This window comes from Simochromis diagramma, unplaced genomic scaffold (assembly GCF_900408965.1).
Source record: "Simochromis diagramma unplaced genomic scaffold, fSimDia1.1 OVJJ01000602.1, whole genome shotgun sequence".
NCBI lineage: Eukaryota > Metazoa > Chordata > Actinopteri > Cichliformes > Cichlidae > Simochromis > Simochromis diagramma.
In genome coordinates this window covers 7,388,481-7,402,073 of record NW_024387040.1, presented here as the reverse complement: position 1 = coordinate 7,402,073, position 13,593 = coordinate 7,388,481, and the positions used below count along the sequence as shown (strand labels likewise).

The 13,593-nt window shown below is 41.8% G+C and overlaps 2 protein-coding genes across 4 annotated transcripts in view; one reads left to right on the top strand and one right to left on the bottom strand.

Annotated features, from left to right (window-relative positions):
• The window catches only part of lmbr1 (limb development membrane protein 1), a 39,458-nt gene extending 36,002 nt beyond the window's left edge, over nucleotides 1-3,456 (top strand). For both annotated transcript variants that reach the window (XM_040043752.1, XM_040043751.1), the window contains 2 exons: nucleotides 953-1,114; nucleotides 1,568-3,456. In XM_040043752.1, the coding sequence (XP_039899686.1) occupies nucleotides 953-1,114; nucleotides 1,568-1,653 (248 nt within the window). In that variant the 3' untranslated portion in view covers nucleotides 1,654-3,456. The remainder of the gene's footprint in view (nucleotides 1-952; nucleotides 1,115-1,567) is intronic.
• A 2,625-nt stretch (nucleotides 3,457-6,081) lies between these two features.
• On the bottom strand, nucleotides 6,082-13,578 carry rnf32 (ring finger protein 32). 2 transcript variants are annotated; one of them, XM_040043754.1, is made up of 7 exons: nucleotides 13,399-13,578; nucleotides 12,674-12,789; nucleotides 12,442-12,584; nucleotides 10,877-11,034; nucleotides 10,654-10,762; nucleotides 7,460-7,627; nucleotides 6,082-6,664 (listed from the first exon to the last, which is right to left on the bottom strand). In XM_040043754.1, the coding sequence occupies exons 1-7, from the start codon at nucleotides 13,464-13,466 to the stop codon at nucleotides 6,434-6,436; spliced, it is 993 nt and encodes a 330-aa protein (XP_039899688.1). In that variant the 5' UTR covers nucleotides 13,467-13,578; the 3' UTR covers nucleotides 6,082-6,433. The 2 variants fall into 2 exon arrangements, with proteins under 2 accessions (XP_039899688.1, XP_039899687.1); XM_040043753.1 differs by having other exon boundaries at nucleotides 6,085-6,664; nucleotides 12,674-12,908; nucleotides 13,399-13,455.
• Between the last annotated feature and the right edge of the window lie 15 nt (nucleotides 13,579-13,593).

Here is a 13,593-nt window from a genome sequence, read left to right as displayed (position 1 = left end):
TAACGATGCACAAAGGTCATGATGACATATTCACAGCAGTGTGACAGCAGTGCTAAAAGTGGTCTAGAGGTTCACGAGTTGACCTTACAGGGGAGATTGGACAAATATGAATTGTCCATAGTGTTTGAGATTTCAGTAGGCACGCTCTGTCTTCGCAATAGGTTATTGAAGAGGGTGGAAATACCTAATGTAGGTTAGTTTTTGTTTGATTTATTTATTTATTTATTTATTTATTTATTTTTTCAGATTTGGGCATAAATCTGCTTGGAAATGTGCAGATTTGTCAACAGAAATTAGAATTGCATGTGTGAAGACTAGTGGTGTGAATCTGTGGAGTTCTTGAAGTAGTTGTTTTTGTACCACCTTACAACACAGGGGGCTGGTCTCGGACCCAAAGTGCACCAACGCTATTACAAGTAGTTTTTTTTTTTATTACAAGTCAGAAATGTATTTATTCCTGTAATCCATATTAAATTGTTTTTGTATATAAGCCCCTTTTCAGATTTTTATTTTCTTTTTTTCTTTCTTTTTTTACTTTTTGAAAAAGATGGGCCTGGGGAGAATGACATTTTCAAAGAGGCTCATAAGTTTGCTGCAGCCTTCTGCTTTTGTTAGGAAGAATTCTTATGAACAATACTTGTCTTGTCAGAAGGAGCCTTGGAAAGATGAACTTCATTTTTCTCAGGGTTTTGTTTATTTTGTGGAATTCAGCTGAGGAGAAAACATTTCGACTCTTGGTTATCACAGCTTTGTGTGAAGAGTTATTAAAGGTCACGGTTCTGAGTAAGAAATTGCACATTTTTGAATGAATGTCAACCTCATTTGTAACCCAGTTGCGCGCGCGTGTGTGTGTGTGTGTGTGTGTGTGTGTGTGTGTGTGTGTGTGTGTGTGTGTGTGTGTGTGTGTGTGTGTGTGTGTGTGTGTGTGTGTGTGTGTCTCTGTCCTTCACAGGCATCACCAGGTTTGATCTTTTGGGAGACTTTGGCAGATTTAATTGGCTGGGAAACTTTTACATCGTCCTTTCGTACAACCTGCTGTTTGCAGTTGTGACAACACTTTGTCTCGTGAGGAAATTCACCTCAGCGGTCCGGGAAGAGCTCCTGAAGGCTTTAGGTAAATTCATCAACAGGGTCTGTACATATCCTAAAAGTTTCTAACCAGCAGCTTTCAGTATATAGTACAGGACAGTGCGTAGTCTTTCACGTGCCTCAGTACAGCTATGTGGGTTCTACGTCTGTCTGATAGTATGTGACTGCTCAATTTAATCCTAATTTTGAGACGCTGACAAATCCAACCTAGTTGGTAGCTTTGGAGAGAAATGGTGTTTATTTCTCTCTGATAGAGCAACACGTCCAGCGTGTCGCTGAACTGACATGTGACAGAAGATGAGACTAGTCCCCAAGGCTTGTGGTGACGGGCCCTGCATGTTTGATACACAGGGTGGGATAGGGCTAGAAAATGCCAGACAGAAGAACCGAGGGAGGAAAAAGGACATCAATACTTCTGTCTAAGTGAAAGTCTGAGGCTTTTTAATGAGATTTTTCTGCCTTATCTCCCACTGCCCAGGTCTGGATAAATTGCAACTGTCAAACAGCCCCACAGACCCTGAATCTGGGAAGCTCTCGGCCAATGGGCATCAGAAAACTCTGTGAAAGGGACGATAGATCAACACACACATACACACACATACACACATGCACAGACACCTACACACGTAAATGCAGCCAAAGGGATATTTCGACAGTACTGCCTGACTGCTGAAAGGTGAAAAGGATTGGAAGGAACTTAATAAACCCAGGCAGTGTCTGACGGATGCTGCAAATGGAGGCTGAGAGCAATTTAGCTTCGTGACATTCCATCCTCTGCGTCTCGGATGGAAGCTGGGACAGGGCCAGGGCTGAGACTGAGGATTGAAATAGACTGGCATCACTGCAGTGACCTTGAAGTTGACCTCAACCACGACTGTGACTTCAAACCACCCATCTTTTGCTTCAGGGGCATTCTCTCCCTCCCTCTGCCCATTCTCTTACAACCTTTACACCACCGCACTACACAGAAGCAACCAGAGTCTTACATTTACCTCTGTGTTCACTAACATAAATTTCACCTACACAATTCAATTAGACAGTTTTTTTTGTTTTTTTTTTTGTTTTTTTTTTATTGTTAGTGTGTCTGTGACAGTGAGGCAGGGTGCACTCAAGGGTCTTTAATCGTAGAGGGTTTTTGCTGTTGTTGTTCTAATGTTAACTGATACAGGCGTAATGAGGTGTCAGTTTGTCAAAAAATGTGAAAAATAACCAAGAGCTTTGTGAAGCGTGAGGACGAGTCATTTATTCCCACTCATCACGGCTGGTATGTAAAACTGCACAGCATCAATACGGCTCACATATTGTGAATTAGGCACTGTCATTCTTAATAAAAGGGCCTCAAATTTTTAGCACTCGGGACTGTCATCAGTCATTTTATCTGGCTTTACTCTAAGTGCGCTTTAACTTTATTGATGATGTCATTACTTTGTATGAAGTAGGATAAGAACTTTTTTTTTTTTTGGGTGCTCCAGATTTGACTTGAGCGACTCCACAAATGGGGAAACTATGTGGGAGTTTTATTTCACTTCGCTTCCAATGAGCAGGTTTGAAAGTAAGGACGAGGTTGTATTCCTTTATGCACATCGGAGGAAAATGTCACCGCAATATTGCTTATTCCACACCCCAAAATCCTCAAAAAGTAAATAAATAAGGAAGGAAAGAAACTTTTTTTTTTTTTTATACAGGGCACAGAAATGGTCACGTTTCTTTGTAAATGTTGTATACACATGTACATATTTCATTGTTTCATACCTATTTTGGATGTAAACATTGGGCTCGCACCCAGGGTCTGAATCACTAAGCATTCTGTATTTTCTTGTACATATACCTATATATATATTTTTTTTATAAACAGCTTCATCTAATGCAAATCTGTAGGTCTTCACACAGAATGCATGAGTAAGAAAACATCCAGCTTTGTTGCTGTGAGAAAGACTAGGTGACTCAGGCCCCTTTTACATGTTGTTGTATTGCTGCATAATCTTCTGAACTGTGATGTTCTTTGTCTCCAGAACCACCTTATATGCCTTATACGAAAAAGCATCTCGCAGGCTTAATGTTAAGGTTCTGTGGAGTTTTTGTCCGTGCACACGTGCGTGTGTGCGTGGGCATTGTGAGCGTGTAGACAGTTCCACTGTGATCTCCTGTATGCCAGAGTTTCTAGTCTGAAGCCATTTCTTTTTGCCATGAATGTTTATGTCACATCAGCTCCATTGAGACGAGATTAGATTAGAGTGATCTGATGATGATGATGTTTGTGTGTGTGCGTGTGTGCTTTGTATTTTCATGGTCGTTTAAGTGATAGAGTGATGAAAAGAAGGGGAAAAAAAGCTGGATTTGTATATGCAATCGAAATGAGAAGGAGAATTTTTTTGCACCAAAAACTGACTGCAATTTGATGTTGTTACAAAGACTGGAATTAAGGAAAAAAACTCACTGACACCAATTTCTCCAATCAGACCTGAGAATGTTTTGTAAATGGTGATTATGTCGGCTTTTCATCCCAAATCCAAAGTACACCCATGTGTCTGATTTGTGATCAAGGCTATATCAAGAGAGCAAGTTGTGTAGTGGCAGAAACTTGAGGTAGATGTCCTGGTATGTTTCTTGTCATTTTATTTGTTTCCAGTAAAAGCACGCTGATGTCTGCATACTGTGAAAAATACCATTGTGGCACAAATTAATGTGGTAGGTCAATAAAGGGTGACACTGATGGGTTAGAGATTAAAATTAATAATTCTTCATCTGGGTGAAAAGGTTAAACCCGTGCGTCCATCCACTCAGCTACACACTGCAGGAAAGTGTCACACCCCTAATAAAGCATCACAATCAAACTCTGCATACTGCATTTACAATAAATCTGTTTAATGGGGTTTTTGTAAGGGGTGGGGGTCAAAAAACTTGAAAATTGCTCTGAAATGTCAGTGAGCAGGCTTTCATTTCTTTCCATCTGACACTCGATCCCTGCATGTAATTTTGGTACATGTTTTTTGTGAATGTATTTTTTTTTTTTTTAAACAATTCTTCAGTTTGCTAAATGTAATGTAATGTTTTGTTCTTTTCGATGTTTGTGTGTTTGCAAATAAAAGAAAATGCTTCAACTTATTTTCATTTGTCACTGTGGCAATCAGGTCATCAGCGGTCGTTGGCTAATTGTGACTTCAATGTTTACCTATTACTTGTCCAGTAATCAGTTTCTTTCCTTCCCATAATAAAAGGTGAAAATGTGGATGTGTTGGATCAGAAGAATGACACCATTGTAATATTTGTGTTGTGGGTATGATGGCAGGATGTTATTAGCTTTGCTCAGGATAAGACTGGGAAGCCATCCTAGCTCCGTCCTCAGATATAAAGAAAAATGGCACCTATAAAGCTCACCAACATAATATCTCACTTGTTTAATCCATAAATAAGCAATGAAAAGATAGCTTGTGGTTTAATGGGGAGCTACGCGCTATAATTATGTCTTGTCAAACAACAGCTGCTGGTTGCCTGTTAACTCTCACGGTGGCACAACTACACAAGGGCTAGCTGCTGTTTGGTAAATAACGTCTCTCGTGTTTCTTTTTAATGCACAAAGTAAACGTGAGCGATGCAGAGTTTTATGTACGCTTTAGTTGTGGTTTTAGTCTGCTTCACTTCTTCACCCTGCATGATTATGCCGAGATCACGGCCTGTCGGTTCCAGCTTCATATTTAATGTTTAACTGTGATAGATGATTAGGTTATCCCTACCTGAAACCCTCAGGATCAGCTGGTTTTATTTATTTATTGTACATAAACCGTAGCATTTTAATGAAGCTTTGCAAGATTTTGCTTGCATACTATAATAGGGTGGGTCTAATATGGACACTTTTCAATTTGCCTTATGTATTCGTCTTTTATTTTTTTTAAATTTTTTTTTTTATCCCTCATAACATCTTAATTATAGGTGAAAACCTCATGAGATTTCCGGGGCTCAAAATCATCTCTATGCTCTGTTAAAACTGCAGCCAAAGCAATTTTACACCCACTCAAAGTGTCACAATATGAAGTCAAAGTCAGTGTAATATGTACACTTGCTGGTCACTTCATTTGGTACAGGTGCTTAGTAATACAAATATCAGCCAATCAAACTGCAGAAATGTATTGCTTTAAGGCTTGTAGACTTAGTTAAGGTGGTCTTAGTTCAAACTAAGGATGAGAATGTGGAAAGAAGGTGATTTAAGTGACTGACTGGTTGTTGGTTGTTAATGGGCTGGCCTGAGTATTTTAGAAAACGCTGATCTGCTTTGACTTTCCCCATACAACCATCTCTAGGGTTTACAGAGAACGGTCTTAAAAAGAAATCATCCTGTAAGCAGCAGGTCATTGGATGAAAATGCTTTGATGTCAGAGGTCAGATGAGAATGGCCAGACTACTTCGAGCTGATAAGAAATAAGCACTCATTACAAATAAGGTATGCAGAAGAGCATCTCTGTATGCACAACATTTTGAACCTCGAAGCAGATATTTACAGCAGCAGAAGACCATACTGGATGCCACTCCTGTCAGCTAAGAACTGAGGCTACAATTCACAAGGGTTCACCAAACTTAGGCCGTAATTAGGAGATAACAGAGTCAGGATCCCTGCTGTCTTGCATCAACAGTACAGGCTGCTAGTTGTGTAGTGGTTCAGGAGATATTTTCTTGCTACACTTTGAGCCCCTTGTTACCGACTGAGCTTTGATAAAATACCACAGCCTACCTGAGTATTGTTGCTGACCATGTCCATCCATTTGTGACCACAGTGTGGCCATCTACTGATGGGAGCTTCCAGCAGGATAACACACCATGTCACAAAGCTCAAACATCTCAAACTGGTTTCTTGAACATGATAAAAAAAATTCACTGTAGTCCTCCAGAGTTACCAGATCTCAATCGAATAGCTTTGTGATGTGGTGGAAAGGGATATTGACATTTGAAGTCTTCTCGAGTGATCAGAAAACAGATAAAACATCCAGGCTACCACTCTGCTACCCTGTGTCACAGACATTAAATTGGTGCAGTTGTGCAACTCTCAAAATTGTGATACTGGTTCAAAGTTGGTTGAAGGAAAACAAAAATTGGAACAAATTCAAGAAGTTTCCCAGAGAAAAACTGATTTGGTTGAGGTTTCTAACAAAACTGAAAATGTGTTTTTTAAACAGTTTGTGATCCCACCTCTATGTAGAGGCTGTAACCCAGAGAATATTCATTGTACGGAAGCATAATTCTGCACAGCTTCAGCAAAAATGCTTATTTTATTTTAGTATTTTATACAGCTAATTCTGATTTTATATTGAGCGACCCACATGGAGTCATCCAGATTGCCTTCTCCACCCTATTAGATAGGTTTTTTGTGGTACGCAGATCTGCACAGTGGACACAAAGGTCTACTATCTGCAGAGAAGGCCTCAAAGGCCTCAAGACAGAGCTGGTGGAAAAGGTGGGAACAGGACAGGAGCACGGTTGGTCTCCGCTGTTGATGGTTGGATCTCGCCGATACTGTCGGGAGGCTGAGGTTGCTCAGTGCAGTCAGGCAAATGGGGCAGTCCCACACACCTCTCTGGATAACCTGTAAGAGTTTGAAGTAAATAACATGAATTCTCTTGAACTGGCCTTAATATGTACCTGCACAATAAGAGGACACTGAGGTTCTGTTGGCAGAACCTGACAGGTTTGATCGGACACAAAGCAATAATGCGTTTATCAGCGATCCTTATGCAAAACAAAGCATCACATGCATGGATTCACCAAAGGCAAGCTTCCTGTATTTAAGGGCCAGCATGCGCCCGCTGTTTAATGTTTCATAACGAGCTGCACGCCAGTTTATAGAGTTTGTACCCGTGAAAAAGGTGCAAGGCATGTGTTGAAAGCGCATTCAGCGTTTGATGCTTCATGTCAAGGCTGAGCCACTCCTGCCTTGTGCTCAACCTTTTCACACCAGATAAAGAAAAAAAACAGACATCTTCTTTGCACACACCCCACTCCCTCTATGGAAAAATGGCACTGACTGCAATGAAAGCCAACAATGGGGCCTTAAGGAACAGCAAATCTTAATGTCTTTTCAGTTCCTCCGCAGTAGGCCAGGTGATGAAAAGCCTGCCGTGCATCATCAGACTTGCTCGTGTTTTTTGATAAACACAGAGGATTATTAGCCTACTCACTCACATTCATTTGGTAAAAATGAATGATCACCTCTGAGAGATATGTACTTTCTGTATTGCAGCTGTGATGCTGTGGTCCCCTTGCAAGCATTGACTTGTCAAGGGAAAGGCAAGGCTGGAAGAAGAATCAGACCCGGATTAGATATTTTTATGGAGCCTTGTTTAATGATACGAGCGGCTTCTAGTGTATCTCGCCCCCTGACCTGGCTCTTTATTCGGTCCCAGTCGTTCTCCTGAGGTTCGGAGACGCTCTTTCTCTCCAGCTGCTGGAACACTCGTCTGCTTGATGACAGCGAGCGGTCGATATCACTCAGAAAAGCCTCCGTGTCGGTGTGACAGTATCGGACAAAGCTGTCATTCAACTCCTGCAACTAATTAGAAAAACCATTTTAGCGGCACAAAGGATGCGAACGTTTTCATTCAGCCGCACAATAGAGTCGTGTTTTCGGCGAAGGCTAATTGTGTTTGTGTGTGTATGTGTGCGTGTATTGTAATGGCTGAGGCACGCTGACAGGGTGCAGTTGTTAAACAGCCAGATCGATACAGTCACATCTCCCACTAGCATGGAGAATTAATGGAAACCAGTAAAAAAAAGGAAGAGGGTGCTGGGAAACATGGAAACACACATATCACTTACACTTTTTTCTGCTTCATACACCAGACGCACACGCAAACTGCTACACACCGTCTGGGCAGACACTCAGTCAAACCAATTGCATAGTAATTGTTCAATCTAAACGACTGAATACGAACTCCTCTTTTCTAAAGCAACTTCTGATTTCTTGATATTTGTTCCAAAGCCATATTTCTGGATCAGCTTAACCAGCATGACTTTATCTTTCTCAGCTAGATGGAATATATCACATGTCATGGTCGGTTTTCTGTCTATTCAGGTGGAATTGAGCTTTCCTTTTCGATACATAGACAACACAGACTGAGTCCATTGTGATTTAACTACTTTAAATTTAACTACTTAAAAATTCAGTATCACTTCACAAGAATACTACTGTGAAGAAGCAGCATTTAAACCAAGTAAAACATAGCCTACCCGCATGCCCCACAAATTCTTCTATTTTGGATATTATTTGGTGTGTGGGCAACATTTTCCAAAGAGGGATGTGGACTTTAAATACAGCGTCTTCACTCCTCTCTCTGAAGCATTTAGTCAGCTATTCAATTGTCAGTTTGACCATTTTAAAGTCTTTTTTAAATTATTATTATGATGTCTATCTACACAGAATTCATCTGTCTTCTCCCATTTACAGCAGCTGTTGCTAGGCAACAATTAAAACATACTCAATGAAAATATGAAGAGGCTGTACATTCATTTAAAGCCTTCTGATTTGAATATTTTAACTAGTTCAACAACTATCGTGTCTTCGTGCAGGCTACAAGCGATTTGATGCACTGCAGAAATTTTTATCAGACCTTCCTCAAGCTCGGGGTGATGTGTTTAAAATCTCGTCTTGTTTGATCAATAGTCTTAAACCTCCAGCGATTCACTTAATCACAAGACAGTCACACTATCGGTCTGTGCACCTCGCAAAAGTAAGAATAATTTGTAAGTGCGTTAACAGCAGAGGAGCGTTTGGCCCAGCACCTGCTTTCATACATGCACAAATACAAACCTTATCCCTTAGCCTGCCACAGTGACATCAGAATTGCTTTACAGCTAGGCTTTTATCACTAATTAAACAACTGTTAAGCATTCGGATGGAGGGTTTTATGTGGCTGGCGGACTTTTTTTCGACAGTCAATGCAAACAGCTCAGCCTCTGATGAACTTTGCCTCGCTCCACAGTCGATGCAGACAAGAGAGTGGGGAGGGGGGCACGCTACGTTATCTCACAGCAATCCACGTAGTTGTCGGAACTGTCTCGAGGTAATGTGTTGACTCAGGGTCGGACCTCCGAAACAGGACGAAAATTGAAAGCTGGACATCTGGATAAGCTGATAAGAGTTCTGAAACTGGCCTGTTGTTGTCAGTGTTTTTTTCTGAGGAACACCTTCGGGAACACCTGTAGCTTCATGATACAAAGATGCTTTATTGCCGTGTGTTATCATAAGGAAAAACCGAGAGAATAGGTTTCTCCCACTCATACAGGTCCCGGCTCAGCGCTAACACGCCTGTTTGCATTACAGTCAGCTAAGCAAATAAGTCTCCCTCTTGAAAATCAAGTCAATCAGACCTGTCAGCGCTGCGGTGCGCGGCTCTTGAAGATCATCCTCGGTGTGACAAAAGATATGAGACAATCTCATGACCACCCACAACCACTGAATCACACAACTTGAATGTAGAGTAGCTGATACAGCTGACTCCATCCTGAGAATGTGCACATGGACGTGGTCTAATGTGTTAGAACAGAGTTAATTGCCTCAGTAAAGGCTGTGTCTTTGTTTATGTGACAGCTGTAGGGACGCTTTATAGGCGAGAAGATGGAGACGGACAGGGGGATGGGTGGGACACTGTGACCCTTACGACACATTGTAAGTGTGGCCCTCACGCATTTGTCACTTGTGCTTAATCAGCCTCTTGGAAGGAAAGGAGCACTTTGCATGATTGCAACACTCCATAGAGACATAAAAACATACGTGCGTTGGAGCTTTATCTATTACAAACAATGGCTGCTGGATGAATTTTCACGAGGGGTTACTCTGCAAACAGATGTTTGGTAAAGAAAAATGGTGACCCGTTTAGCCTTTGGTCATTCAAGGCCTTAGCTGGGGGAGGTTCACTAGGTGGCAATGTTCCCTTTTCCTGAGAGCCGTCATGAAAGCGACACAGCTTCAGAGTCAAACGACCCCATTCCCTGACAGATTACGAGATCAGTGGTCAGGGGTTTGTAAAAATGACCTCTTATCGAGTCCACCTTAGCTTTCAACATATCACAAACTGCAGCAAGCATCCAAAGACATTTTCACCTCCCTCTCCTCTTCCCCTTCTTCCATATTACCCAGTGACAGGACTGAACACACACATACACACACCAGACATAAAGAAAAAGCAACCCAAGCATACACACGAGACCTGGTGCAGTTGTGTTGACCCAGGAATGTCCAGACTGTTTGACTAAAACACAAAACTCTCTTCACATTCGTGGACAAACAGTGTATGATTCACAAAAGATCAAAGGAGCTCAAGAGGGTGAGAGCAGGTGAAGAAGTGTGCGTGTGTGTGTGTGCTAGCACTGGGGTCAGCGAGTCCCTGAAACCCACGCCTGAACCCTCAAGATGTGATAGTCATCGCGGCCGTTATTTGACCAGCTACACAGTCAAAGAATGTCCGAGTTAAATGTGGAAAGAAAGAAATAAAAAATGGAGGCTTGACGCCCTGTGATGTGATCTTATGTTTGTTTGCTGGGATCATTGTGATGTCATCCCTGCCGTGTTTATCTCACCCTTGATTCGAAAAACTGACGTCTCAGCCTTTTGTCTTTTGGGCAGATGGTTTTCTTGATAGTTCTGTACCATTTACGAGCCATGTAACCTCGCCAGTACGCTTGTATCCTGAACACATACATCACATGACAAGACACCCATGTAACAACACATCCAAATTCCAGGGAGTGTTGCCGATATATATATTTCTCTAAAGATATATTACTAGCTTATCGCCCCTACCTGGTGGCACACCGATGTTGGAAAAGGCGAGCTGCATCGTTGATGACACGTGTTTCATATGGCTCCCTTCTGCACAGCGGGCAGCGCTTCCGCCCAGAAAACCTCTCAAAGGCCTGCAGACACACTCGGTGGAAAACGTGAGAGCAGGATAGCAAAACCTGAAAAGAACAGTAAGGAAAACATGCAAAAAAAAAAAAAAGATCAAAAATCTTGACCTAAAATGTTCAGCTCAGATTCCCCGGTTGGACTGAATATATGGTGCTGACTTGTCTCCAGCCTGAAGGATGCTGAATGCACATTGGTTTTAAGGAAAGCTTGATTGCATTATGAACACATACAGTGTGTGGCTGTGAGGTTTAAGCCATGCTAAATCTGTGTGTATTCAAGCACATATGTGATCACCTGTATCTGCCTTTTACTGTTATTTACCAAGAGGATAGAAGGAGTCAGCATGACCCCCAGTGGGCCAACAGGGACCTGGACTATAGCCTTCTTCTACCTGTAAGAGGGACTCCTTTATTGCCTGAAAGTAGAGCACTGAAGCTATGGGGCTGGGCACACAAACCAGTTTACTCAGGTCTCTAGAGGGCAAGGGGGGAGGCGTATTGATTTCCCATTGTTTTTGGCCTGACCAACACACTCCATCACCAGTGAAAGGGCCCCCTGCAGTGTACAATTTCCAGGAGCTCGACAAGCCATTAGACCAGAGAGAGAGCGATTTCACATCTCTCTTTCTCTCTACGCTCTAAAGCTTCAGGCTGCACTTTGCCATCAGACACACAATATAGAAGTGAAATAAAACATTTGGGAAGCAGAAGAGCTCTTGCTATTTTATTCCTGCAGTGTTGCAAACAATTCGCGGTAAGTATCAAAACATTATCAGCTGCAGAGAGGAGCAAATGCTTCAATCCACACGAACGATTCACAACAACTGCTGTCGTAAGCATTTTCAAGTGTCACATTAACGCTGGAATGCAACATAAGATTTGCAGCACAATTGCAATCGTTACAATATGAAGGCTTTCAAGAAAACGCCAGATCAACAAAGATTCCCTCTTGTCACTTTCCCTTGTTAGCAGGCTCTAATTAACTTTTTTTTTTCCTCCCCCTGAGTCAAACTAATATTTACACGCGCATCTATGGCAACTGTTCTTTGTGAAGGCGTCTATTCTGGTCCCGCATTCTTGAGGAGATTGGCATCTTAAAAGGGGATCGGAAAGGTGTAAAAGACCGAATGACCCTCACAGTAACACACTGATTGCTACATCATCACGTCACAGTTGAGTTCCAAGGCAGTATGGGTAAATTTGTACAGTTGTCTACACAGATTAGAACATACAGGAACTGCAGGGGAGAAGGAGGGGGCGAGGGGGATGCTTTGTGTTTCCATGTGTGTGTGTGTGTGTGTGGTTGTGCGTGTGTTTGTCTGTGTGTGTGTGTAGGGAAACACAGGCTTCCTTGAGGCCAGACACAGAATACAGTAAAAAAAAAAAAAGTAAGAAGAAAAGGGGGAAAAAAGAGCTCCCACACAGGGAATTAAGAGGAGCCACTGTGTTGGGGAGTACCTGAGGCTGGAGTTGAAACTCCTCCCTGCATATTGCACAGGGCTGAGCTGATTCCTCCTGCTGAACGGACCTTTCTTTGACCCGGGTCCACTCATCCTCTGTCAGTCTCTCTCTAGGGGAGGCCACCAAACCTAACTTTTGAGCTATAAAAAAAATTAAAATAAAAATTACTTGAAGTAATAGTTATAATTCATATCCTAGTCTTCCTAAAATCCCCAACTGTTTGTTCTACCTAAAGTTAACGGCGGTGGAGCAGGGTCAAGCACGTATTCTCTCTCTTCTTGCTCATGTCGCCTTTGCAGATCCCTTTCTTCCACTCCTTCTCTCACCTGGGGATGTTTGCCTCTACTGTGTCTCCGCAAAGGGTCAGAAAGTGAGAAATCTGGATGCAGCAGGCTTCGCATTATGTGGTCTTGGAAAGCAGCTGAGGTGATTACCAATTTGCTGCTTGCTTTGGATTTTAAGTTCTGTAAAATATGTGAACTGCTGCAGTTACATTCAGTAAATGCATAGCTGGGCAAAAGCAGCGAATGCAGAATTATTTATCTCAGTGAGGATGAGCACAAAGCTATAAACAAAAATGAATACACTGTGAGCTATACTGTCTACAATAACAGCAAAATGCATGAGGAAATGATTATTAGGTAATCCAGAAATTACATAGACATCATATATATATATATATATATATATATATATATATATATATATATATATATATATATATATATTTATATATTTATTTATTTATCCCGTATGGAGCTACAGAAAGCCACAGAAAGGAGAAATTTTGTCAGCCACTGTGCCCAGTTTCAAGTCTTCAGCTAATGAAGTCTGTCAAAGTCTAAGGACCAAAGAAGTAGAAGAAAACTACATTTTCAGATTAGCAAACTACAATGTTTTGTTTAAATAATATCACAAATCTGGGTGAAAAGGAGCTGAAATTAAAACCCAAACCTTCCGCAATGCCATCCTATCAGCAGTGTTTCGGTGGTTACCGGGTTACCAGTCCCCGCCCTCCGCATCGCCAGAGCAACCAAAGACTCAGCCCCATCAGTGCCTCTGATTGGCTGTCGATAGTTTCTAAACTAAAACGGCACGGATTCAACTTTGTGTGGTTAATTAATAACTGCACAATACAGGAATATGTTC